This window comes from Python bivittatus, unplaced genomic scaffold, assembly GCF_059951505.1.
Source record: "Python bivittatus isolate LINGU-HERP-01145 unplaced genomic scaffold, Pbiv_v1 ctg000350_np1212, whole genome shotgun sequence".
NCBI classification, from domain to species: domain Eukaryota; kingdom Metazoa; phylum Chordata; class Lepidosauria; order Squamata; family Pythonidae; genus Python; species Python bivittatus.
In genome coordinates this window covers 14,775,397-14,801,898 of record NW_028277074.1, presented here as the reverse complement: position 1 = coordinate 14,801,898, position 26,502 = coordinate 14,775,397, and the positions used below count along the sequence as shown (strand labels likewise).

The 26,502-nt window shown below is 33.5% G+C and overlaps 1 protein-coding gene across 1 annotated transcript in view; it reads right to left on the bottom strand.

Moving 5' to 3' along the window:
* NCAM2 (neural cell adhesion molecule 2) overlaps positions 1–26,502 on the bottom strand; it is a 178,809-nt gene that overhangs the window by 87,411 nt on the left and 64,896 nt on the right. The window contains exons 2-8 of the mRNA XM_088144603.1: positions 22,309–22,380; positions 18,376–18,582; positions 17,574–17,717; positions 13,949–14,086; positions 8,360–8,477; positions 6,466–6,626; positions 4,311–4,456 (exon numbers count right to left, since the gene is read on the bottom strand). Of these exons, the coding sequence (XP_088000729.1) occupies positions 4,311–4,456; positions 6,466–6,626; positions 8,360–8,477; positions 13,949–14,086; positions 17,574–17,717; positions 18,376–18,582; positions 22,309–22,380 (986 nt within the window). The remainder of the gene's footprint in view (positions 1–4,310; positions 4,457–6,465; positions 6,627–8,359; positions 8,478–13,948; positions 14,087–17,573; positions 17,718–18,375; positions 18,583–22,308; positions 22,381–26,502) is intronic.

Sequence of the window (26,502 nt, the reverse complement as noted above, 5' to 3'; positions counted from 1 at the left end):
GGAAAGATGCCAAAGAAAGGAGAAAGGTGATGAAGAAGATATTAAAAACTACAGACCAATAAGAAGTTCTATATAAATTTCTTAGTTTTGAATTATTTCAGAACTAAGCAAAAACACGTGGCCAACTAAGAGAATGAGCTCATTTCTGGAAAGGATTTGACACTATAGAACAAAGACAAGTGGTTCAGCAAATTACAGAACATTGCAATGAATACCAGATACCACTTTTTCCTGGCCTTCATTGACTTTCAAAAAGCCTTTGACTCTGGTAAATTGAGTGTTATAATTGAAGCCCTTAGGGACAAGTGTGAAAGAATCCTACATCAGCCTCCTGAAATCAATATACAGAAATACCACAGCTACCATCCACATAAATGAAAAGACAATATACAATATACAAAATAAATTCAACAAGATTATTAAATTTATCAAAACTATCATCATCAAGCTTAGAAAAGATATTCAAACAGCTGAACTGGTCCAAAGTAGCAATAAAGATCAACCATATATGTTTTGCTGACAACATTGTCCTTTTCTCCAACAATCTGGAAACGTTCAAAGATGAATAACCTTCAAAGATGAATGAAAAATGACAATGGCAAGTTATCAGGCTTGAAAATGAACTTGAGGAAGAAACAAGTCATGTTTATTACTACTTCCAACCTTTGCCAATAAAAATTGTACTGTAGAAGGTCAACAATTACATCTAATCTTAGTTCAAAGATTACCATGGGAGGCTGATATCATTCTGAATGTAGTTTACAAATTATTAATCAAGTAAAAAAAAAAAAAATTGGTATTTCCTAGAGAATTAAATGTAATGCAGTGCCAAGCAAAAAACAGAAGCAATGAAAGTAAGTTAATAAATTTTATAAATATATCCTAGTGGTTTATAGTAGTTATACTAAAATGCCACAACCACAGAATATAGATAAACAGAAGCTAGTGGAGAAATAATATTGGATTTCATACAAAAAGTACTAAGACTAGGAAGATTAAAATATGATTTCACATTTACCATCAAAAATATCCCTAGCCTTTTTCCTAACCACCATCTGTGTAGTCAGATAACTGAATAACAGTTTATACAGTAATTATGTATATTATGAACCTATCCCTCCTCATGCCCAGTTGTGAAACAAACAAAACAACTGCAACATCACCACATAATAAAACTAAAATTGCTCTGCCTTCCAAAACTGAAGGATGAAGATTTCAGTCATCACTGACTTCCCAACTACATGAATATAGTTAAAAAAAATATGAAGAGTTAAAATAAAACTGCTTTATTCCTCCAAGGATGGGAATGTGATCTGACAAATACCCTGAAGAAAGCATCTAAATCTAATATAGTTGCTTGTATGAAGCCTTTTCATAAACATTAACAGCCTCTTATCTATAGCAGCCAAGTCTAGCTTCCCCATAGTCCCCCGCCCCCATCTTAGGAGTCAAGTCAAAGGTAAATTTAAACATACAAAGGCTATACAAACAATTCTTCCAGGTATATCATGTACATCATCAGATTATGAAACCCAAACCTTAATCAAATATTGAATGACCCCCCCCAACTTTGATTGCTCATCTGTTAGCATACCTTATTTGTATTCTATTCAAAGACACATTAACACAAATAATTTTGTATTTCCTATTAATGCATAATTAGCAAATATATGTATAGCTATAAATGTCTAGCCCGTTACTAATATTATTGTGAATAGAATGACAACTGCATGTTGACAACTGAATGCAGGAAGATAGGCTGCTTTTATTTAAAAGGGCTGGCAAAATTGAAGTTTCCAATGCATGTTTTCCTTTTAAAGTTCATGGTGGATAAAATCTTGACATGATGCTTTTCCTGATCTCAGTTGGTAAATGTGATCCTTAATTTCTGCTTCAGATCATGTCTGGAAAACAGTGGATAAAGTACTAGACTACAGAATGAAAAGTGCAACGCCATACAGTATTAAAGATGGAATGTCCCCAGATCCATTGGCCCCAAAAATCCATGACTATTCAGTCTTGATAAGATTGATTCTGAGTCTGTTTATTCCATCCAGACCTGGACAGCCTCCAGACACAGGGACAGGACATCAATGCTGTATTTTGGTTGGCCTGGGGTTGAGATGTACTACTGGATATCATCTACACATACTATCCAATAAAACCACTTTTCACTGACCTACTAAGAAAAATATTATGTAGACTAAATTGTAAGAAGACAAAACAGGCCAAATGTTTTGACTGTGAGCCCTAGAACACATAATATCTCTCATTTAAATGGGGAATTTCAAGTGCAAATAAAAAGCCATCATTGGCTCTAGAACAGTCATTTAGATCACCACCAGTTGTAATGCAGGCATCAGGATAGCAATGTAACAAGTCAGAAATGTCTCTGGCAAGAGACTGTTCTAGACTACTCTTCATATATAGAAAGGGGAAAGATAAATGCTAATCAAAATATTATAAACAATGAGTTTAAATAAAAAAAACAACCCTAAAGCTAATTTAGCACTTGGCTCATGGTTAATTAGAGAGACAATAATTATGGTGCAAATAGGTATGCTTAAACTTCTTTTGTGTCTTATTTCTAATATATTATAAAATAAGGGAAGCCTTTAAGGCAAAGTCAAGCAGAAAAAGACAATATAAGACCCAAATGTTTAAAAAGCCAAATTATGTCAAAAGCACTAATAAAAATAGGTTTTTAGTGTATTAGGTAGCAATTGTAGTGTGTCTGTATGTACATATCTGTTTATATGAATTATTTCTACCTGGATATGAACTGTAAATAACTTAAATCAATAAAATCATTTATATGTGCTATTATTTATCAACTAGGATCTCAAGAATGCTTCAGTATTTTTATTGGAGCTCTCAGAAGAGCAGATAATTTTTTGCACAATTATTATGGTGGCATTGGAAATAAATATTGATAATAGGTATAATTAAGAACATATTAGAGCACCCTGATTGGCCAGACCAAGGTCCATCTTAGTCTAGCATTTTGTTTCTCATAGAGGACAACCAATTATTCTGTCTCACTTGCAAGCTGGAGACAACATGTCTTCAAATAGGTCTTCAAGACCAGTGTCCCTTCAAGACCAATAGACCTTTAAAGACATACCTTTCATTAATTTATTCAGTCTTCTATTAATGAATTCTACAGATTGTAGTAATGAATTCCATACGTTAATTATTTCTTCTCCATATTTTTTTTCCCCCCAAACACCTTCATTGGATGGTCCCTGGTTGTAGTATTTGGGGTCAGGAAGAAAAACTACTTTTCACTTTCTTCATGTGATGAATCAGCTGGTTCTTTTCAAAGCTAAGTCTTGATAAAGACTTGCTACAATATTATGTTGTATACATTAAAAAAAACTATATTAAAATTTTCTTTGAGACAGAAAATTCAATTATCTTTAAAAAATGGGTCTCACAAACGTATGCTTCTCACAAAATGATGATTTTATATGTGTGTGTATGTTACATTAAATGCACACATAAATAGGTTCTGATTGGACATTCATAGAAAAGTATTTATACAATTAAATCAATTTTGTCTTGTTTGGCTTTCACTGGTTGGTGCCAGTGCTGTGCAAGAAACCCCAAACCTTGTGTTCTTTTTCCCAACCAATTTTCCATTTGCTAAAATGCTTTAGAAATTTATTTCTAATGATGACGGAATTTTGGTGAAATAATTATGGAGTGTGGTCTTTTGATTTACCTATTTAGTCACCAGATTTTTTTATACAAATGCCTTGTATTCATCATACCATTATTTCTTAAGTAATCTGTATCCTCTGTAGTTCCCCACATTTCATTTAAGGAAATGAAGAAAGGAAAGGAAGGAAAACATTAGGAAGAAATAACTGCCAATGTGCAGTCAGAGTGGTTTCAGAATGATGGAAGATGTGAAATAAAAAAGCAACAACACCAGCAATAATACCTCTTGTCAACTCCAATAATAAAGTAACTTCAAAGACACCAACAAAAAAATTGAACAAAACTCTCAAGCAGCCTAAGGATAGCATAGAAAACAGCCATTTTTTGCTGGACAAAAAAAATAAAAATAAAAATAAAATTGTAATTCAAGCTTAATATTAAATGCTACCCAGAAAACAATTGAAGGAAGAAGTATTCTCCTTAGTCTTTTTTTTTTTTTTGCTTTGTTTTGTTTTCTGCAACCTGGAAAGGCAGGATTTTTATACTAATATATGAGTATTTCACTCACAAAATATTTTATCTAACTGAAGTTATATTTATATTTTGAATAAATAAAATATTGATAATTATAACATATATTAATTTACCTTGTCACCTTCAGAAAAAGTTATTCCATCAATGGCTCTTTTCCAAGTGATTTCAGGAACTGGTTCTCCTTCTGCCTCGCATACCAGAGTAGCTTGACCATTTTCAAAGGTAGTTTCATTTTTAAGTTGTATTATTTGAGGCTGTACTGTTAGAAATACAAATTATATTACTTGTTCTTGATATGAAAGGATACATACAACACCGTGTAATCTTGATACACACATTTGTTTTACTCCTTATATTTATCTGTATTGTAACATTATTTCATTTTTGCTACAGGTTTTGTAGCTTAGAATATTAAACATTGGCATATTTTTTGCCTGTTTTCAGCACACCATACATTTAAGGTAAACTAAATTTAGTTCCATATGCTTAATGAAAATAACTATGATTGTGTAAAATAATAGTCTATTCAATCTCAGATATTCTTCTCTATCCTTGATCTTTCTCTCCACACTATGATCCTCTATAGATAAGATAGATGGGACATTATGAAGCCTAAATCCTGAATTTATTTATTTAATTATTTCTCCTTCTTCTTCTTCTTCTTCTTCTTCTTCTTCTTCTTCTTCTTCTTCTTCTTCTTCTTCTTCTTCTTCTTCTTCTTCTTCTTCTTCTTCCTCTTCCTCTTCCTCTTCCTCTTCCTCTTCCTCTTCCTCTTCTCCTATTCCTCTTCCTCTTCATCCTCCTCTTCTCCCCCACCCTCCCCAGTTCTTTTGCTGTGGTCACAATTTATATATAATCCTAGCAGATCTCTCCAGAAGCTGGTTCTGTGAAAGAGAACTGTTTACAGCTAACGTTGTCACAGTGCTTTTCCTCTTCAACTTTTTTTATGAATGGACTAAGTGCCTCTGAAAATAGCAAAATGGCTTAATTTAAAAATAATCTGCATATATAGAATGTGCTGCAGAATATTCTATTATTTTTGTAGTCTTGATATAGGATAATTTCATTAATTCCTAATTTTATGGAGGCAACTGGAAAGATATGGTGATAAAAAATACTGCATTAAGACTTTCCAGGTTGAATGATTATAGGGGAAATTATAGGGGTAAGCAAAAGTAACTTTGATAAAGGTATACAGGAGCCATTAAGGGAAAGTAAAAGACAACTCCCAGGAAATAGGAAAGCATCAACTCTACCTTGATTCTTTTTGGTGTAAGAAAGGATGGGACCATTGCACAAATAAAAAGGGCTGAAACAAGTCCTGGGAAACCATACAGTATTTTGAAGAGATCAAGCAAGTTCCTCCCTGATTTACTGGGCTATAAGCACAGAGGCTTACAAGATTTATGACAGCCATGCAGGTTAGCCCAGATCAAACAACAGACTCCTTAGAAAGACAAGAACTATACTTCACTGAGATAGGCTATAGTAACAGAATCTTGCAAGACTCATACTGACTAAATCAATCAATCAATAAATTTCTCTTCTTCAGGTAAGTTGTTTACTCATTTTTCAAAAGATTAATAGATATTTCAGTATGATAGAAAAGCTACAAGCTTTGGCATATGTTATAATTTAAAGATGCTGCAAATAATACATATTATTTGCTCTATCTATCTATCTATCTATCTATCTATCTATCTATCTATCTATCAGCAATAACTAATTTTTACACCCATATCAACATGGCAATATCATCTAATCATTATCATCATTTAATTTCCATTTGAGTCTTTCATCTTTTCTCAGACTGTAGAAAATCTGGCTGGGTCTTTGCAAGTTGAAAGTCACAGATTTCCTGATTCTTGATTTAGAGTTACTCCTCTGTATAAAAGAGTAGAATTTTGACATGGTCTGGTAGATTGGACAGAGGAACTTATAATTTCTCAGTATACATTCATTACAATCTTTATGGTAGCAGTGGGTTTTATTTAAAAAAAATCAAACTTTTAATTTGTACTAAATGAAAAAAAAATCCCAACACTTTTTCTATAACCTTCTTTTTAAAAGGCCTGATTAAATATATATGTAGAGAGAGAGAGAGAGAGAGTGAAAATTAATAGCAACCTGAGATCAGATGGCTTTCCCAACTAATATAATTAGGGACCTCTGTATTTGTTTCAAAGTAAATGGAAACATTTCTAAGAAATTGTATATCCAATAAATTTGAACTGAGGTTCAGAGATAGCCAAACCAAACAATACTTACCAAAAACTTGCATGAAAGTCTGATTTGTCATTTTTCCTGCTTTATTTCTTGCTTCACAATTATAAGGACCAGAATCAATATTTTGTATATCTTTTATGGTTAGTTCCATATTGTTTCCTCTTAGTGTATATTTATCACTTTCTTCAATATGTTTGCCCTTCCTATAGAATAAGAAAAATATATAAAGACAGTATTCTTTATAAGGTGAATGATCCTACTAAACTCTAAAATTTCAACTTTGTTACTACTGTGTAATGTGCTAGTAACAGGAAAAGCACAGATTTTCATCACTAACTGGAAAATTATAAATTATAATTATTTCATTTATATGTGAAAATGCATTTTAATAGGCTTCACTGTCTAATCAAATAAGAACATATAACTTAATTTGTAATTGATGTAGCAATTTTATTAATTCAAATAAATTAAATTAATGCATCTGACATTCTATAATCATGAGGTTTCAAATTCTACCTGTTTTATTATTGAAATTAAAACTTGTAATCAACTATCACAAATGACATAATGAATTGGACATATCCTGAGGACTTAAGCTGGCTGCTTAACAAAGCTAAAATCATGTAGCTTAACTGTATGATATAGGAGAAAATGTTCTATAATATAATATTACAATATCATTCATTAATGGTATTTATAACTTATTCATGCCATGAAGAATGTATTTTTTCCTCATAGTTATAAGAAGGGGAAGGAAAACCGAAAAATATTTTTGAGTTGATTTCTGAATACTTTCATTTTGATTACTGAATACCTTCATATAAAGAAAGATTTATATTCCAAAAGATGTAAATCATGTAAACTTCATGCAGGGATATATATCACTGAGGAGATATGATGCAAGGATCAGAATGCTATCAATATTTGCAGAAATTCTCAAGAAAAATATCACCAATGAAACTATTAACATTTTATATTTATTTTATTACCAAGAAAATTTCTTTTCATTACCATTAATAATTTCAAATAATATCTTACACATCAAGACATTTTCATATACCATTTTTACTTAATATGCTAAATCTGTTACTTCTATTCACAAATGTGATTTGTATACAGCAAGAGATTTCTGAAGCTTTCTGTAAATGAATTTCTCCATCTTGTAAGAACAAAAATCTTAACCAGCAACCTGTAATAAATGAGTATGCTCAAATATATTTTTTTGCAAAAGTACACAAAGTGACTTTCTCCTATGATTCTCAGAATAAATACTCACTTCCCCAAAAGAATAATAAGATTATTTCTTCTTTAATATATTTGTATGGCTGTAGAGTCTGAATTTAATGTAAATATATGAACCAATAATATAGATTTCCCGAGTGATTAGCCTTATTTATTACATTTAATTTTATATAATTGGCAGTGTTCAAAACTATAGAACATAATTTTGAGTGAAAATTCCTTTCTGTACTGCAGAATCTGAAAAATCTGTCTTGATACAAAAATAACATTTTTTATTATCTTTAATATTATTAACTATGTTTAATCATTATATCATTAAAAGGCCCTAGAGGCACACTGGAAGAATTTCTGAGAATACTTGTTTGGGATGTTGAGACTTTCTTCAGCATGACACATTATTTACTATGCTAGTGTAGTTCATAATCCAATTAGACATTTTTCAGTGTGCATCTTTTTGCTGTATGTTTACAGCACTTAGCCAGTGTGCATGTTAATTTAATGGCTTACACAGAACCTGATACAAGAAGAAAATATTTAGCAAGTCATTCACATTCAGAACTGAACTCAGACTGGGAACAAAAACTTTCTCAATCAGCACTTTTTTAAAAAATTCCTATTGACTTAAAAGTTCCATTCATTATATAGTTATTCCAAAACCCATTGTATTTTAAATATCTCTGCTTGCAAAACTTACCTATACCAGTTGATTTCAGGTTCAGGAGAACCAGTAGCTCTACAGAACAAAGTAACTGCCTCTCCCCGATCTGCCGTAGCATTAAAGGACTTTTGGAGCAAAGTAATGGTTGGAGGAACTGGATAAATATAAAACATGGATGTGATGTTAGATAATTGAAAACAGATTTCTTTTGTCCCTCAAAACATCTCTCTATAATGATTTCAACATGGAATCTGGAAGATTATAAAGGAGAAATCAGGATGAAAAAAAAAAGTGTCATTTATCTTCTTGAAAACATCTGATGATATTTTGTTTTACTGATATCGAGAATAAAGTTAATTAGCAGCTAATGGTCCGGGTTCCAGCCTTATTTATTTATATGAGAATTATTAATGCAGAAAATGTTCCTGTAAAATATATATATATATATATATATATATATATTTAAATAAACAATTTCACTTGAGGAAATTTAAATTGCAACTGATACTATGTTGGATAGCAATATTTTATGAGCAGTTTTAAATATGAAGGTCAAAACATATTATTTTCTGATTTATTATTTATTTTATGGATTTGCTCCATTTCTAGAGGCTGGGTTAGTAATCAAAATTGTTACCCAAAGAAAGAAAAAAAGTCATATTTTAAATTAATATACAGAATTCTATCCCCTTCTGAAGGCCACAAGATCTAAAACAAGGTGAGCAGCCCTTCACAAGTACACTAATCCTCTTTTTTGTGAAACTTTCGACAAGGTTGAATTTCATTGGTATGATTCCCAAAACAGAGAGTACATGTTCCTGCAAATGCAAGGACACATGCAAATTGTAGGAAAACAACAACAACAAAACTGTAATATAGGCTGAACCATCCATATACCATTCAGATACTATAATATTTTATCTTGAAAGTTACTGTTTGTGTATGCAAGCAAATAAATATTTTTTAGCAAGTTGAGCCCAGGAATTGATGTAATGCTAATATTATCACAGAAGTATTTGAGGGGTCACATTTGTGGGTTTTTTTTGGGGGGGAGGGATTAGCAACCCTGTCAAGGATATTGCGATAACCTTTAATACAAGTTTGAGGCAGAATTTTCAGCAATGTAGAAATTCCTTTATCTATAATATTCCTCTATGGGGATCAAGAGATGACATACAGTATTTACCATTTGTATATTGAGGGAAAATTCTTAGGTATGTTAGAAAATGCAGCTCTAACATATTTGGAAAGTGAGACACTGAGAAAGACTAACGTAAGAACATGTTATCACCAAACCAAATACTGCTCTAAGCACAGAGCCAAGCCTTGTAATATAACCTCATTTTACTCCAACTTTAATAGTGGAGACAGTTTGGAGAAAAGATAATTTGCTTCACATAAATGTCTCACATGGGAAGCAGCTCAAACATGAAGTAATTTTAAGCAGTTTTCAAATTGCAGGTATTTTAAGTGAAATGACTTTAGTAGTATTAGATGAGTTAATCAATATTAAATCTTAAGTCAATAGGTTCTAGCATTCGTAATGAAAATGTGCGGATTATAATACCATTGTTAAATACATGAGAATAACCTTTGCTAGGAGGAATCAAAAGGAAGCCTGTATCACCATCCTTTCAGTCACACTTTAGAATATGGTTGGACAATACATACTGGCTATTGTATTACCTGAGCTTTACAAACACCTATACTGACATCTTGAACATTTAATATAGATGCTAATATTTCTACATTTATCCTTACGAATACAAATCTACTCTAACATATATAGCTTCTTTTCCAACTCTTTTTATTTTATTTTTTCTGATTACATTCTCATGTTTGATCGTTATGAGTTGTTTCACTGAAAAAGCAATTCAAATTAATAAAAAGCAAAAAAACAAAAACAAAACCCCACCCTGTTTCACAAAATCTGTGAATGATTTAAAAAAAAGGAACATCAAAGCAAGGGTACATGTAGGGTATGCAAGTATTCAAGACTAATAATTTTATAAATAACTGTCAACTGGAATTCCACTTGTACAAAAGGGTATCGACTGTATTCTTCAAAACAATCTGAAATATTGATTCCAGAAGTTAACATTTAAAAGCCTCCAGAACAGCATGGAATTAGGATGTGTGAAGATAACTTGTTAATCAAATGAAATTATAAAATACCATCCACTTCCTTACAGAAGTAAAGTCACATTGCTATCCAGTGAAACCAGGAAAACAGTCTGTGCTGTCTCGTAGCATTTCCAGCTACGGGCAATATCAGAAGTTAAGAGATCTGCTCAGCAGAATAAGCTAGGAAGCAGCTCGCTCTCTCTCTCTCTCTCTTTCACACACACACATACACACACACAGATGATAATACCTACTTCCAAAGCTCTGAAATATGAAGGTGACATAAAAAAAAAAAGACAACAATGTCATAAAACACTGGACATATATAAGTTTGGATTTAAAGATAAAATAGATGGAACATCAGACAATAATATTGCTCTTATCCCCCTTCTAGTGGAGGAGGAGGGGGAGAAGGAGAAGGAGAAGGAGAAAGACTAGTATTGAAACATTTGTATATTGTTATGTATATGATGTTAGGAGTACCCCCTCTCCTAAGATGGAGTCAGAGGAGTGGCCCTGATGGCAAGCTCTGTTTTGTGCTTGTTTTGTTTGGCACTTAGCCATGGTTTTATGGACCTTTTGCTTTCTTTTATTTTTGATATTTTATTTTATCTCATTTTATTTTACTTATCATATGAACCCCAAACTACCCAAATTACAGGCACAAAAAAGAGACACAGAACCAGCCTGGGAATTCTGAAACCAGCTGAGGCAGCAAAACAACTGAATATTAACCAGCTTCTCCGTACAAAGGCTGCTGCTGAAGATCTAATCTCCTGGAACCCCATGAACTCTCTGAATAGATTTGAGGTGTTACCTCAGCAATCCAATAGAAGTGTTGGATTCCTTTCTTCTAAACAAGGCAATGGATTCCTCTGGAGCAATGACTTTCAAGAAAACATTGTATCCAGGAAGCATTCTGCCTACCACCTGTACTTATGCCTTTAATGAGGTATTCACAGATGAGCTTTACAAGGATGTAACTGCAAAACCTCCCTCAGATTTTTCTGCTAAATACTGTCTTTTAATTGTTTATAGCTTTGTTTGAGCAACTAGCAGCTATCTCTGTTAAAACTGATGACCTGAGGAAAAATTTTGATGCTCACACAGACTCCTCCCAAGAGATAAAAAGAAAAAAAACAAAAAACCCTTTCACCAAGCTTCCATGCCATATAGTTTGAAAGCAGCAAATTTACTGCTGCTGCAAGTCCAGACAATAAAAAGGATTTTTCCCCACTTAGCAACACAATCAACTATTTTATTTGTTCTCCATAGCAATATTAATGCAGGAAGATGGTCTAGAAGAGATTTTACTCATTTTTCTTTGAGCCAATTATTTGGCTCAAATAATAGTAGAGACCAGACTTACACTATCGGTCTTGTGAGTATTAAGTGGCTCCCTAATGTGAATGGCAGAAAAAAGGATCCAGTTTGTTTCTGATCCCCAATATTGTTAAAAATGAGCTCCTACTGGAATTTTGGAATTTCTTTCACCCACATGTTCACTGACTGACAAATGTGAGACCTCTATTAGACAATCAGTTCCTTGTGATGCTGTGTCCAGCTGTTTCTATTACCTGGACTCTATTCTTATACTCTTATACTCACTGGTATTATAAATTTCTGTGTGTACTTTTATTTATGAACATTCTAGATTTTAGACATTTTACTGTTTTTCCATATTTTTTTTTCTTCCAACAAAAGGCATCTTGTATTCTATTCTTTAAGAAGCCAATTGCTTAATTTGCTTGGGACTGTAATAAAGATCTATCTATATGATTTCAGGAAATAATAACTATGTTATCAGTTTCCTGTGATAAGGAATTCATATATATTTAAGTGGCAGAATCACTACATAGGTACCAAGTAAAGCCAATTAAACTGCAAAGAACCTTTTACTGCTGTTAACATTTCAGAGCAATAGAACAAGAAATTCACAAAGTGTAATTATACTGTGAATTATATTATGCTACATTTGTCAATTTTTTACTGTATTTTCTCCTAGTTTGCTTTCTGGTCTCCTGTTCACCATCCTATATATTGCAATATGAAAAGATGATATGTGTCTCTGTGTGTATATGTACAGTATGTGCATTTTTTTTAACGTCTTGGCTTAGAATTTAGTAGTGATTGAATGCAATGTTCGGTGTTGTTTTATCAATGTATTGATAACTGAACAATGTAAGCAACCATAATTTATTCGTTGGGTTGCTTTTTTTAAAAAAAGGTAGCATATAAGTACTTAACTTTTTTTTTTTTTAATCTCCTGAATTGCTACAATTCTGAGATGAATCCAAGAATATATTTAGCACTGCTCCTCTGGTCCTGGAGCATTTTTAGCTGATTCTCACTTAATTCTACAGCCTCCTAAAACAGTATAGGAAGTCACACTGTGATTCCTCACTGTGAGTGAAAGGAATAGAATGTTCTTCAATTCTTAAGAAGCAAGACTGAATCCAACTCACTGATTCTGAATAGGCAAATTAGTGCACATAAAATAACTTGTAAGAGTTTATTAATCTCTACAGTTTGTTTTCATGAAAAAAGTAAATTAATGAAAAAAAAAGGAAAATGTAATACTTTTCTACCCTTTTCAAACATTTTTTATGAAATTAAAATAAGAATATCTTTTTAGATCTTGTCATGCAACATAGCAAGTTTGGTCACTGAGTAATGCATTCAAAATGTATAACCCTCTGTCTCTTGCGTTTACATATATTTTTTTCTTCAAGATAAATTTCACAACAAAAAAAAATATTGATATATTTTATATAATCCAAATCATCCATATTATGATAACATATAACATATCCATGTACAAACTTGGAATGATTTATAGCCTATATTGCAATGATACCAAAGTTAGAGGACACATTTATACAAGTGAACCACATATACTCATCTTGGAAGTGATGAGTTAGTGCTCAAAGGGCAATGCTGAAGATTGACTGCTATAGAGTCCTTACTACAGAGACCAAACTAAAGCCAAAAGATGCTAGGGAATTCTTGGAAGCTTGGCATTCAGACAAATCAGCCATCAATAGAAACAAAGAGATAAACCACATTTACACACCATTCAAAAGAGACAATAAAAAAGATAAAAAGAAAAAAAAAAGTCACAACACATCCACTCCAGCACCCAATTGCCAGATAAGCAGGGATTAACACCAGGCAAACAATCAAGCAGAGAACAATACCATAATGAAGGAACTATCACGGAACCCTAATGAAGGATCTACCCCCCACCCCAACACCGGCAGGGCAAGCTGTATATCAACAGGGAGAAAACCACTTGCATTGAAGTGAGGTATCTAGTCAGGTAATGAAATATTTACAATCAAACAGCCAAGCTCAGAGAGCTCCAAGGACTCTACAGTTCAACCTTGAGCTACATATATTCTCTTCTGTTGGAGTGACTACTATAGTTTTACCCTTACAAATTAATTTACCTTATTCTAAAACACTAAAACATCAGAAATACAGTTTAGTTTAGGTTCTTACCATTTACAGTTACAATGATATCCCGAAAGTCAATTTCTCCTCTGGCTTCGACTCTTCCTTCACATCTGTATACTCCTTCATCACTTTTATTAATTTTAAGAATTTGAAGATTGTTGTTTGGCAACATGGCAAATCTATCTGGAAAAGCATACAAGAAAAATATTATCCATAAGTAATGGCAATGAGTAAATATGACTTTTGACATATTTAAATACTTCTGCTATACTATTAAAGCATTTATCAGCAAAACATATTTCAAATTTCACAGAATATGTAATCCTGAAAGTTCAATTCAGTATTTTAGATTTCTTACATCTTGTATTTATAATAGATCTGTGCAATACTACTTACATTCATTTTGATAAAGAGATTTGCACTGCTGGGTGACATGATTCCTTTTGTTGAATTAAAGACATGATGCAATTGGTCTTGACAAAGCAATTTGAGCCTTGGGTTTTATTCACTTAACTCAGGCTGGGAAGGATAAAATTTGTGCCTCTTTTGTGTTTAGCACAAAAAATGCTAAAACCATTATAAAGCTAAGACTGAGATATCATTCATATAAAATATTATATAATAAATCCAAAGCAAATGATGAAAAATTGTCAAAGTAAAAAAAAAAAAAGTAAATTTTCCCATCCTTTCCCAAATATAATTGATGGTGTAGCTCATCTTCCCATCCTGCTAAGTGGCACAGGAAGATACCCTGCTATCCATTTATAGAGGGTACATTTTCACAATGCAACTTTCATCTCAAATACAAAGTAGTATTTCAGTGTTTTCCTCTCCTCCCAACAAGTCTGGGTTTATCCCCTTTCCTCTGGTTATTGGTCATAGCCTACATGACTACTTTGGCTTGGGCATCAAGAGATACTGGATGTGTGGCTTCTACAGAAGCATCTACTTGAATTATGTCTGATTAGTAATTGGTGAAGCACTAATCAGGTGTTATATACAGGGTTTTCATTCATCTTTCATTCATTTAGCTGTCACCCAATTCCAAACCAATATCAGGAAGCTCACAAAGTAACAAACAGAATAAAAGTACAAGATAATTTGAAAATTAAATAAACAACAGATGTTGAACCCAGCCAGCAGCACAAGACCTATGCAAACACAACCAGCAAGGGGCTTTAGCTACCCTAGGCAAAAGCATGGAAGAAAAGCCAGGCCTTTAAGACCCTCTGGAATACCATCAGGGTATGAGTCAGGGTATGAGATCTCAGATATGAGATATGATATATGAGATCTCATTGCAACAGAGAATGTACACTTCCTGGGTCCTGATAAATGACATAGTCTGATTGAAGCTCAGGGAGTGCACCAACCCTGTCAGCTTGTACCAACCTGCAAGCACCATGGGAGACAGGCAGTTCCCCAAATAACTGGGCTCTATGCCATGTAGGACTCTATAGGTCATAGCCTATAAACTTCCAAACTGCCAACAAGTGCAGCTTGTTTGGATTACATGGACATACAAAGACATGGCCATCACTGCCACACCACTGCATTCCGGACCAGTAGAAGCTTCCAGTGGTAGGATTTGTGTTATTCTGAAAGAGCATTAGACTTAAAACAAAACAAAACAAAACAAAAACAAAAACTTTTAGCAGTCCTTTGAAAAAACTGTAGATCTAAGTAAAAAAAAAAAAAAACCGAACTAGCACCGTGCACATAAAGTAATTTTAAACCATGAGAGACAGCCAGGTTTGCCAGTAGTCTGCAGCTGGTTTTGTCTGTAATGGGTGAATGACAGGCAAGACAAAGCATGTGGGACTGAGACAGAAGAGGATAAGCTCAAGGTTCCTCATAACCCTTTTACCCCACCAGGGGATAGATTAATGTAAAGGGGTAAAGTAATAACCACTCAGGTTATTTCTGGAAAGAGATCTATCAGTCTTCTGGAAGACCAGTTAACACATGTCCCAAAATAATCAACCAATAGGTAATGGAGTGGAAGACCAGCATGGGATGAATGAGGAAGAAACCATTTTGAGGTTTTTTGTGAGTTCTCTCCCACTTCACCTTACACTGTTTCTCTGTCCCACAGACCTTTCAGCTGGGCTGTTTTTGGACACAGATTGAACAGTCTTCTAGATCTCCAGCAGAGCGATGTACATAAATAGTCTGAGTGAAAGTTACCAGTATGGAGCATTTCCACACTGCTAACATGCCACTTGGGCAAAATTAAAGGTAGCTATAGTTTCCCTTTCTCCACCTGTCCATATTTGTTGAAACTTGTCCCATCATACTTTAAAGATAAAAAGTGAAGCACTCCTCCACTTTTTGGTATGTGTATCCTCCACATACCAGCTAGTGATGCTAGGAAGGAGGGGAAACAAAACTAGGTAGATTTTTAATTTACTGTTTTGCAGTAAAGGTATAAGGACAGAATTATTTGCAAACCTCATTACTGAAACAATAAAAGTTCAGCCACTGATGTAATAACAATTATGCCAGCGTATTTTTCTGTCAACTAAAGAACCAGAAGAATGCATATTAGTACACTATAAGGAACAGCCATAGTTACTTAACAGGAGATTAGTAGATAGGAATCTAAACTGATGATTATTTTGTAACAAGTGATAAAGTTTAAAATTCAAGACTTAAAAAAATATACTTTAAATAAAGATAAATAATCTTCCTATTATCAAACTTGACTTATAGTGACTTTATGGACAAGTTCATGTAGTTTCTTGGCAAGAATTCATTAGTTTATACTGCTTTGTTCCAAGTTTTTTTTCCTAATACTTAGTCTAGTCAACAGTTCTGGTATTTCTTGATATTCTCCTTTCCAGATACTAACCTGATTCAAAATTGACTATCTTTCTATGATCAGCCAATCTTGGTTAGGTGCTATTAGCTAGCTTAACAATTCTTTAATAATGGCACATTATGAATAAATATTTATTATTATAAACAAAGTTAATTATTATAGATAAACCTCAAAATAGCACAAAAACATGCATTTTCAAAATTTTACCCATATCAGAAATGAACTCAGTGGAATCCTGACTATGATTTGAAAACCACAAGCTTGTGGTCTGTACCCAAAGATGGTAATAGATGTACTGTAGTCAATCAGTTCCATTCAACAGTCAACTCCTTGCCTGCCCCATTTCAGTTCAAAACTGAACTGAAGTTATTGGGAACTGATTAGTGGAGTTAGTGGAAGTTATTAAAACATTTTGGCTAACTCAATGTACAGAAGAGTTTTAGAGAAAGAAGGACAGCTCTAAGGACAACAATTAAAAAGGTGAAAAACTAAGATAAAAAACAATTAAAAGGGGGAAAAATGGAGCTGAATTTTTTGGGGGAAATTTGACTAAACAGATGTGACATCTGAACCTCAGATTTATGTCAAGGTTTTTCTAATGTGAATTACCATTTAAATTACTATGTCATATTTTTTTTTAGTAAACCTTTGGAAATTTTTGTACATAGTCTTCATATCATAGAGCAAACAGTAAAATCGGATGCAATACCCATGTCAAGTTAAATATTCAAGGACTTCTATTTCTTGATTCCACGTAACACTTTCTTAAATATGAAGAGTATTATGTGTATACAATCTGAATGAATTTGTAATAAAACATATAATTTAAAGAGTTACCAAAATACTAACTGTCAGCAATATTTGAGACTTCCTCATTTTGATATAACCAGCTGACAATAGGTGCAGGTGAACTAGTAACACGGCAAATGACTTGTACATCTTCTCCCTGTACAAACTCTTGTGGTGATGAGACATCTTGGAATGTGAGCTTTTCTAAGAAAAAAAAAATGAAATATTTATTTATTTATTTATTAAAAATAATTAATAGATTATCGTTTATTTTGTTAAGAATTTCAAAGTAGATAAATCATTTATGAGTCACCATGACCACTTTTTGTTGGCAAAAAGGCTATGTATAATTATGATTCAGAAAATCTATTTCTTGATTTTTAAAATATTTTAAAGTCCATATAACTTCATGAACTTAAAAATATAGAACATCTTTCATACGTAAGGGATGAGTGATCAACCAAAACTATTACTCAGATTTTTGAATTTTCTTAGGTAGTTTCTTTTTAAGGAAGCTGAGTTTTCATTGTGCTATAATACATTGATGTTCTAAGTGTGTTGGTTATAGTGTTCTTGAATTAACATGCTCTGTTAAAGCCTACCTACATATACAATAGTTACCATATTTGGATAGCAAAGATCTGGATGAGACAGGGCAGAGAGTTATTCTTTCTCTCTTTGCTACTATCTGTTGGTTATCTGGATTTTTAAAGCTTAGATATGATAGCCCTGTTCTTAACAGTTCACTAGAAGAAATAATATAATTTAATTATACACTTTGTAATTAAATTTTCAGAGATTTCTACTCAACATTTCCAGCACTATAAGTAGAAGGAGAAAGATTGATAATGCATTAACTTACGGTAAATTTCCAAAACAACAGTAGCTTCTTGACTAAACCCTAAAGAATCTGTTGCTTGACACCTATATATTCCCGCATCTTCCACATTGGCATTGTAAATGGTTAATCGTGATCTGACACCTTCTTTCTGCACAACTACTCTTTGATTAGAAATGATCTTCTCTCCTTGTGGATTATACCAATCTATACTCTCAGGTTCACCAATTACTAAAAAGGAAAAAAGAAATAATGAATATAACAAATGTTCAAAAGATACTTAAATGCAAACATATTATTTGAATGAAATTAAGCAGCTTTTAAAAATTTATACCAAATCAAACATTTTAAAAAAAATCAATTATGTTCTTTTTGCAATATTAGGAGACAATAAAAACATAATATTATGTCTTATATAGCACCTCCTGTAACTGATTTATAGATGAAGATGTGTGCAAATTCAAACCATACTTTTTTCATGATTAATTTATTGACTTTAGAGAAAACCATGTTCTGTAACATTTTGCTCACAGTTCTTTTTTCAGAAAAGACCTTGGGTGACCTCCAGGAAAAAAAAATTGACTCCTGAAGACTGCAGAGTCTTGGCAGATTGACCTCATATTGAGTCGTATGCCTTTTGAAATTGAAGAACAGCTCCTTTGTGCTGTCTAGCCTGTCTTTCCAAGGATGAAGAGATTGTCAGTATTTTTACTCCTTCCTGGTTGTGGAGAGATCCAGACCAATGAAAGAAAGCTGTGCAAGCCAGGGGAAGAAGGCTGGACAGCAACAAGCAGGATTCCAACCTCTCTGTCCACCCAAGCACTGTATTTCCTTAGCGAGCACAAGCATTCTAATCTATATACTACTAAAACTCTTGTGTCTGTAACCTTCAGCTGGGCAAAATGATGTGTTATAGGGCAACAACTTTTGAACCAAGGTACCTCACATGGCTAACTTACAGAATGTGTCCAAAATGTGGGAGCCATGACTTCTCATGTTGTCAGCCCAGGTCACATGATCATCATGGACATATCCCCAACCTGTTTCCTGTCTTCATGTGGCCCCTGTACCCAATTGGGTGGCAGCAAGGCCCTACAGATGAGCAGCAATTGGCTGCTTTGGAAACGAGGCAGAAATTTGAAATCTCTCAAGGGAAGGATGAGGGAGTGACTTGGATGCCTGCTGGTGAGCTAGGGCTGGGTGGGAGGTGCTTGCAGTCAAAAGGTGAGCTCTCTTCCTCCCTTGAGAGACAGGGCCCTTGGGGACACTCCAGAATGAGGGAGGGGGTGCAGTTTTCCTCACAGTCCATGGCTTCTTCTTTTTTTTCACCCAGCAAAGTGGCAGGCAATTCTGTTGGTCAACTGAAGAGAAGGAGACTTCACTGGGCTCTCCTGAGAGTCATGAGGGAGGGCAAACAGTGCAAGCCTATATTACAGCATATGTGGAAAGGAAGAAAAGGAGAGAGGAAGATTCCCACAAGCTTCCCACAAGCAAAGTCAAATGGGGAAGCCAGCAGCAAGTCATAAACTGCTCACACTCCCACTGTTTTTTTTCCCTTGCTCATTCTGTTTCTCTGTTTAGGTAAGGAAATATCTCTGAAATGATGACCCAATGGGTATTGGGTTGTCTAGTGTCCTCTAAACTGCTATGTTTGATACCTTGTCAAGAAGAAGATATCCTTATTAAGGCAGGCAAGAACATAGACATACTGCTCTTTTTGGTAGGATTTTAATCTACCCAAAAGCTTTAATCCCTAATTTGGCTCAATATTTCTAAAACTGGCATTCTTATATATTAGAAACTAGCTGACAGACAAATCTAGATGGCTTATAAAGGGAGCCTACCATGGTAGAGAGGCCACGTACCCTCAGAGAACACTTCTATGATCCCTGCTCATAGCTAACAGTGTTACGGTATGATATTAAAGTGACCCAAGGATGACTTTCCCAAACAGCTATAGGAGTGGATAAAATCCTTCTCTAGCCTCTTCCCATTTGCACTGTTGATTCCTAGATCCTGATAACATAATAACACAACTATCAAGAGATTTGCTAGATAAAGCCTCAAACTATCTTCCTTGGCAATTCCTTCTGTTAGTTAAAAGAAAGGGGCTGATAAGGTTTTAAGGCTATTAACCTCCTTGGCAACCTTTTGTTCAGCCAGCAACCATTAATTAACAGACAGCTGATCAACTGTTTTTCTTTTTCCTCCATCGTGATGCTCTTTGGTTCATCTCACATTCTCTTCCTCCCATCTTTATTTGGTGGAAACTCCTGAACTAGTAATATTTATGCCTTAGGAGACTCTCAGCCTGCTTCCCCTGAACTTCAGTGTAAGGTCTTTGCAGTAGTAAAACGGTTCTTTCTGTAAATCTTTTGTTATCTTTAAGGTTCTCATTTTTTCAAATGGGCATGTAGCTTTCTATTTTCATACTTATTCTGGATCTCTCATAATCTTACTTTTAAGAGATGCCTCACAATGTAATAGCTTTAAAAAAAACTTGGCTTTCTCTCTCTATAGGTGAGCTTTGTCAATGCTCTATTAATGTGAATGGACTGTCAAAATCCCTTGCATTCTCTGCTTTTCTTTGAGCTTGTTCTTTGAACTAAATTTACTGAATTCTCCAAAGGGTGTACACACTTCTTGATTCCACCACAATTTCTTGATTTCACCCTAATTTTTCAGATCCTACTCTCTGTTTGTTTTTTCACTTTCCTAGTCGTCTGTCTAATGCTATGTATGTTTTATGAACCTTGCTTGATATTACTCATATTGGGATTGGAGTGATTGAATATTAAATGTTCAATATTAGAAGCGTATTAAGATCTTAGTGTTCAGTCCTGGAAGAATTAGCACTGTGGGACACTCCAATTCATTATAAAAGTTAATTCTGATATGTGACCAGACCTGACAATTATTGCCTGGAACTTCTTCTTTTGCACACCAAATCAGGTATGAAGAGTTCTCCACATAGTGGAGGGAAGAAATATAGTGGTTTCATAGTATTCAACCCTGGATGTCCTGACAAATTGTTCTACATTCCTGCTGGAGTATCCTAATCTGCCACTGGAAGGGGTAATTCCTGATCTTTTTCTTTAAACTTAAGTAGCTCACTTGGGTCAAAGAAGGGGCACTGACTCTGAACTCTCACACATTGATATGCTGCATCAGCTGTAAAGAAACAATAATTATTAGCCAATCCCAGTATAGATGGATGCCTGTGTATTAGGTAGTAAGTTTACTGTTTTAAGTTATAGTTCTCAGGATGTGCTGCATGTGTATTGTGTCCTATATTGTGCTTTATTTTGCAAGCAAATAGCCATTAGACACACACAAAGCATTTACAATAATGTACTACGTGCACCATAGAAGTGTTTCTAATGCAATTGGGAATTTCAGATTGTAAATCATAAATGCAAAAGACTATTGGCTTGTTTGCATTTCAGTGCAGAAAGATTGAATTGATTTCATTGGAATGTTGAGCGTTACTGTATTTGTTTTGTGTTCTCTATGCATGCTGTTCTTGTTGCTGAATACTACAAATGAAAAAAAAAAGATCCTGTTTTTGCTGGTTCATTGACTATTGTTATCTGGTTAGCATTGCACTAGGTTACTATATACTGACAAAGATATATAACACAAAGCTTTTGCTTGAGAAAAATCCTTAATAAATATAAAAGGCTCACAATAAACTATCCAAACAGAACCATTTAAAAACTCTTGTTATACAATTGTATTTCATATTGACTTTTGAAGAATAATTTCCTGGTAATTATAATATTCTTGATTTAAAAGTTTGAATTCATTCTACTATCCTTGACTTCTGTACTTGCACAATCTCTAATACTTTTAATAAAGTATTTAAAGAAGCCACTAAGATGTACCATACCTTTTCCAGTTAAAATTTATAATAATATTGACAATGAAGCTAATACAAAACAATAAAATTCATTATACCTGTACATGTGAAGAATTTGGATACACCCACACTGACTTCTACCTTGCTGAGGGAAATTGACACTTGAAGTGCTGTAAGACATAAAGTAATAGATTTAAGGTAGTCTACTTAAATAAGAAAATTTAGAAAACAAGAAAAATAATAGAAAAATGCATACATTGATATATACAGTACATTTTTTCTTTTATATATAAACTTGATTTGAACATTGTAAACATCATAATAATTTTAAATAAGTTTTATTAAACTTCAGTTCAGAAGCAGAATGTGGCTATCAGACAATTAATAATTCAGATACACAAAACAATCGGAGCTACAAACCAGGTTAGAATACCCAGACCGGCATATAATATTCTTGGTATATTCTCACTGAATATGTGTCTGTATAAAAAGCTTATATAAATTGTTTATATTCCTTTTTTCTCATAATTATTACAAATTAATTATTGAAGTCCAACATGAATGAATCCATTCAATATGCATGAATAACATTGAGAGCCAATTTGGTGTAGTGGTTAAGGTGCTGGACTAGAAATTAAGAGACCATGAGTTCCGGGCCTTTCTTGGGCATGAAAGGCATCTGGGTAGCTTTGGGTCATTCAATCCCTACCAGCCAATCTACCTTACAGGGTTGTGGGGAAAATAAGAGGCAGATACATTATGCATGCCATCTGGAGTTGGAAAAATAAAGGTAAATTATAAATCAAATAAAAAAATAAAAGACAACAAGTTAGTTCAACTATTCCAATCACTCTGCTGAGAGAAGTATCAGTGACTTCAAAGAAACTCCCCCCCCCCATTAATTAGACTATAAATCTTATTCATACATTATTTTATTTAGATAATGTATTTATATCATTTATATAGCCACCCATCTCACACAAGTGACTCTGGGCAGTTTACAGGATTAAAAACAAGCAACCCCCCTCCCCGAAATATAATCTCCCTGGTGCCCTAGCAGAGTTAATTTCCACCCTGGCCCAAATTTCTTGTATAATCAGCGCTTCAGTATATTCTGAGATATATGTCTCCTCTATCTAGTAAGTTATTTATTCTACTCATTGCAGATTTACATTTGTTTATTTAAAAGCAAGGATCATTGTATTCAGTTCACATATATTCATGTGTAAATGCCCATTGCAATTCCTGTTGGGGTAAGTAATATTATGCAAAGCACACTCACAAAAAAGAATAAAAAATAGTAATGAGATTTAAGGGCATGATGAAAGAAAAATAAATACATGAATGTAGTTCATGTAATGCCATTTACTATACTTCTTTCAACATTGCAAAACATCCTTTCTCCCACTACACCCATATACCAGTTCATACTTTGCCTTTTGTTCTTCACATTTCTTCTCTTTTTGAGAATATCAATAACTCCATCCAACTGTGACTTTCTTCCCCTATCTTTTAACTTACTCAATGTTCCTTCATGTATTTGTTTTCCAATTCTATCTCTGTATGAATAAATCACATCCATGTACTTCTTTCATACTGGTAACTAAGTAACCCATTCCTGCTTCTTACACTTATATTTCTTCTGATGCATTTAACTCTTACTTTCATAAAACAGTGTGGAAAGAAGTATGCTGTTACACACAGCTGTTTTCAGTTATTTTGACAAATATTCATTTCTCAGAATAGACTGCATACTACCTCTTACCTTTCTACCAGCATTTTTTTTTAATTTGTCCATTAACTTTTCAAACACTGGTAAATATTCCACCAAGGTATACAAATTCATCTGCTTGTTTTAGTTTCTAACCGTTTTAATAAGACTTGCAATCATTCATTCTATTTTCTCTATTTTCTTAGTTTCTGATGTATTGATTTTCAGATCAATACACTTCATTGATTCATATAATCTATCTATTTCAATTTATTTTAATCTCAGCCAACAGAATGGCATGTTCTACATACAACAATTCAGGAACATTCATGTCCCCACCAATATATCTCTAACAACTCCATAATAATGTTTATACAAACATTGATCCATATGCAAATACATTCAGCAATCAAGATGACACATCTTGTCTTATTCCATACTGGGTGTGAAACTATTTGTTATACAATGACTACACCTCCACCCCTATGTGGATTGTATATTGTAGTAGTGAAGGGTCTTGAGAAATCCAATGATACTATGAGCTTCACTGTTCTGATTATTTATTCCCAGAAGATTTACCCATTATGGGCAGATCATTAAGTATGATCTACTGGAGAAGAAAATTGCAACTCACACTAGTATTCTTCCAAGAAAATCAGAATGACATTCATGAACAAAAGACCTCGGTGTTATACTGGAAAATGACCACCACCACCCTCAACAAAATACGAGGGAAATGCAGAGGTGAAATATGAATATTACCAGTGCTTATGATATGCCTGGATTAAAGTTGAAAAGTTGTTCAGCTGCAGAAAATTACAGAAGAAATATAGTAACATTTTTTTAAGTGTCAAAATCAATGCTTGGATGTATCCCAAAACTTGGTAGAATAATTTCAATTCAAGTCTAACACAAGCCAATCAATATTATAGTTTTCCAAGACTGTGTTTGCAGATGGAGAGCAGGCTAAATTTGAACCATTCTATGCCAGCTTGCAACATCTTACAATTCACACACAAAAAAAGCCATTTTCCTTAGAGAAGACTAGAATACTAAAATTTGAAGTAAAATATATTCTAGAATGTGGAAATTTAGCATTGGTTCATGAGATAAAACATGGAACAGAGTAATAGAGTTCTGAGAAGAAAAATGCAATGCTTACTCTTTCAAAAACCTGTAAGATAAACCCACATGCAGATATCACAAAATGGATGACACAGATTGACTATATACTCTGTGAGCAAATATGTATAAGTTCTACTCAGTCAGGAAAAACTACTACAGCTCAAATCACTAATCCATTGTAAAATTAGAAATTAAGGAAAACAAAGTCATCACATCAAGAGATACATTGTCAGCAATATTTCATACAGTGAAGGTAAAGAACAGATATTATGAATAAGGTTTTATAAATAATGTTTGAAATGAAATTTGTGACATTTTAAAAACAAAAATAACCCAAAATACAAAAAGCAGAAGACCAAATGGGGATCTGCTAATATACTGAAAATTGTTGAAGAAAGATAGAAAGCAAATAAGCCATCTTTGTGCAAATAAAAAGAAAAACAGAGCAAAAAGCAATAGGAGAAAGAAGCTATAAAGAAGAGAGAACATGAACAAACAGAAGAACTGAACAGAAATGATCTCGAAATTGACTATATGGGTTTATGACTGAACTAGACTAGACATTCTGGAAAGTGAATGTAAATGGACCCTAAAAAATTGCTAATAACAAACCTGCAAGAGCTGATGAAATAACTGCAGAACTTTAATATCTTATAAGATAATAAAGTGTTAAGTTAAAATGATAACTGAGATATGTAAGCAAGTATGGGACTGATAATTTTCCTTTATATTCCAAAACCAAGAAAGACCAGTGGTAAAGTGTGCTCAAACTATTGAGCAACTGAACTTTTTTCAAATAGCATTCTATGTTCTATTATCTCATCAAACAAGACTTGCTCTTTTATCTTTCTGCAATCATTCTAATTTCACCTCTGCCTCTTCTTACATGTCATTTTCTTCCCAAAAACACACTCTCTAACTTATCACGTTTTAAAATAATAGATATATTTAGACACTATTATCTCTCTTTAAATTATTTTCAATATTTTTACAAACCACTTTTTAAAATTATTATTATAATTATTATTATTATGGTTAGTCACACAATCAGCCAGATGTTTAGACTGGATTTGGCATTTTTATCCACATATTGAGTCCTTCCCAAGGACCTGGGATAGGCAGATGTTGTTGTCTGATGGTGTTAAAGTACCGTAGCAGGATATAATCTGTTCCAAGTAAAGCTGCCTTTTGCAATTGACTGATAATGATTTTGTCAATGCCAATGGTGTTCAAGTGGTGGTCCAGATATTTTGGGACTCCACTTGAACATTAATATTGTTGTTGTTGCTGTTGTTATTATTATTATTGCCGCCCACTCCCATAGACTCTGGGTTGCTCTACACTTTAAAAGGACTTCATTAGTTACCCTTTAATCAACATACTGCAATTCTCCTTAGAGATGGACTCAACACACTGGCCAGTGTCTGCAAGGCAGCCAAATCTTCAATGGTTATTA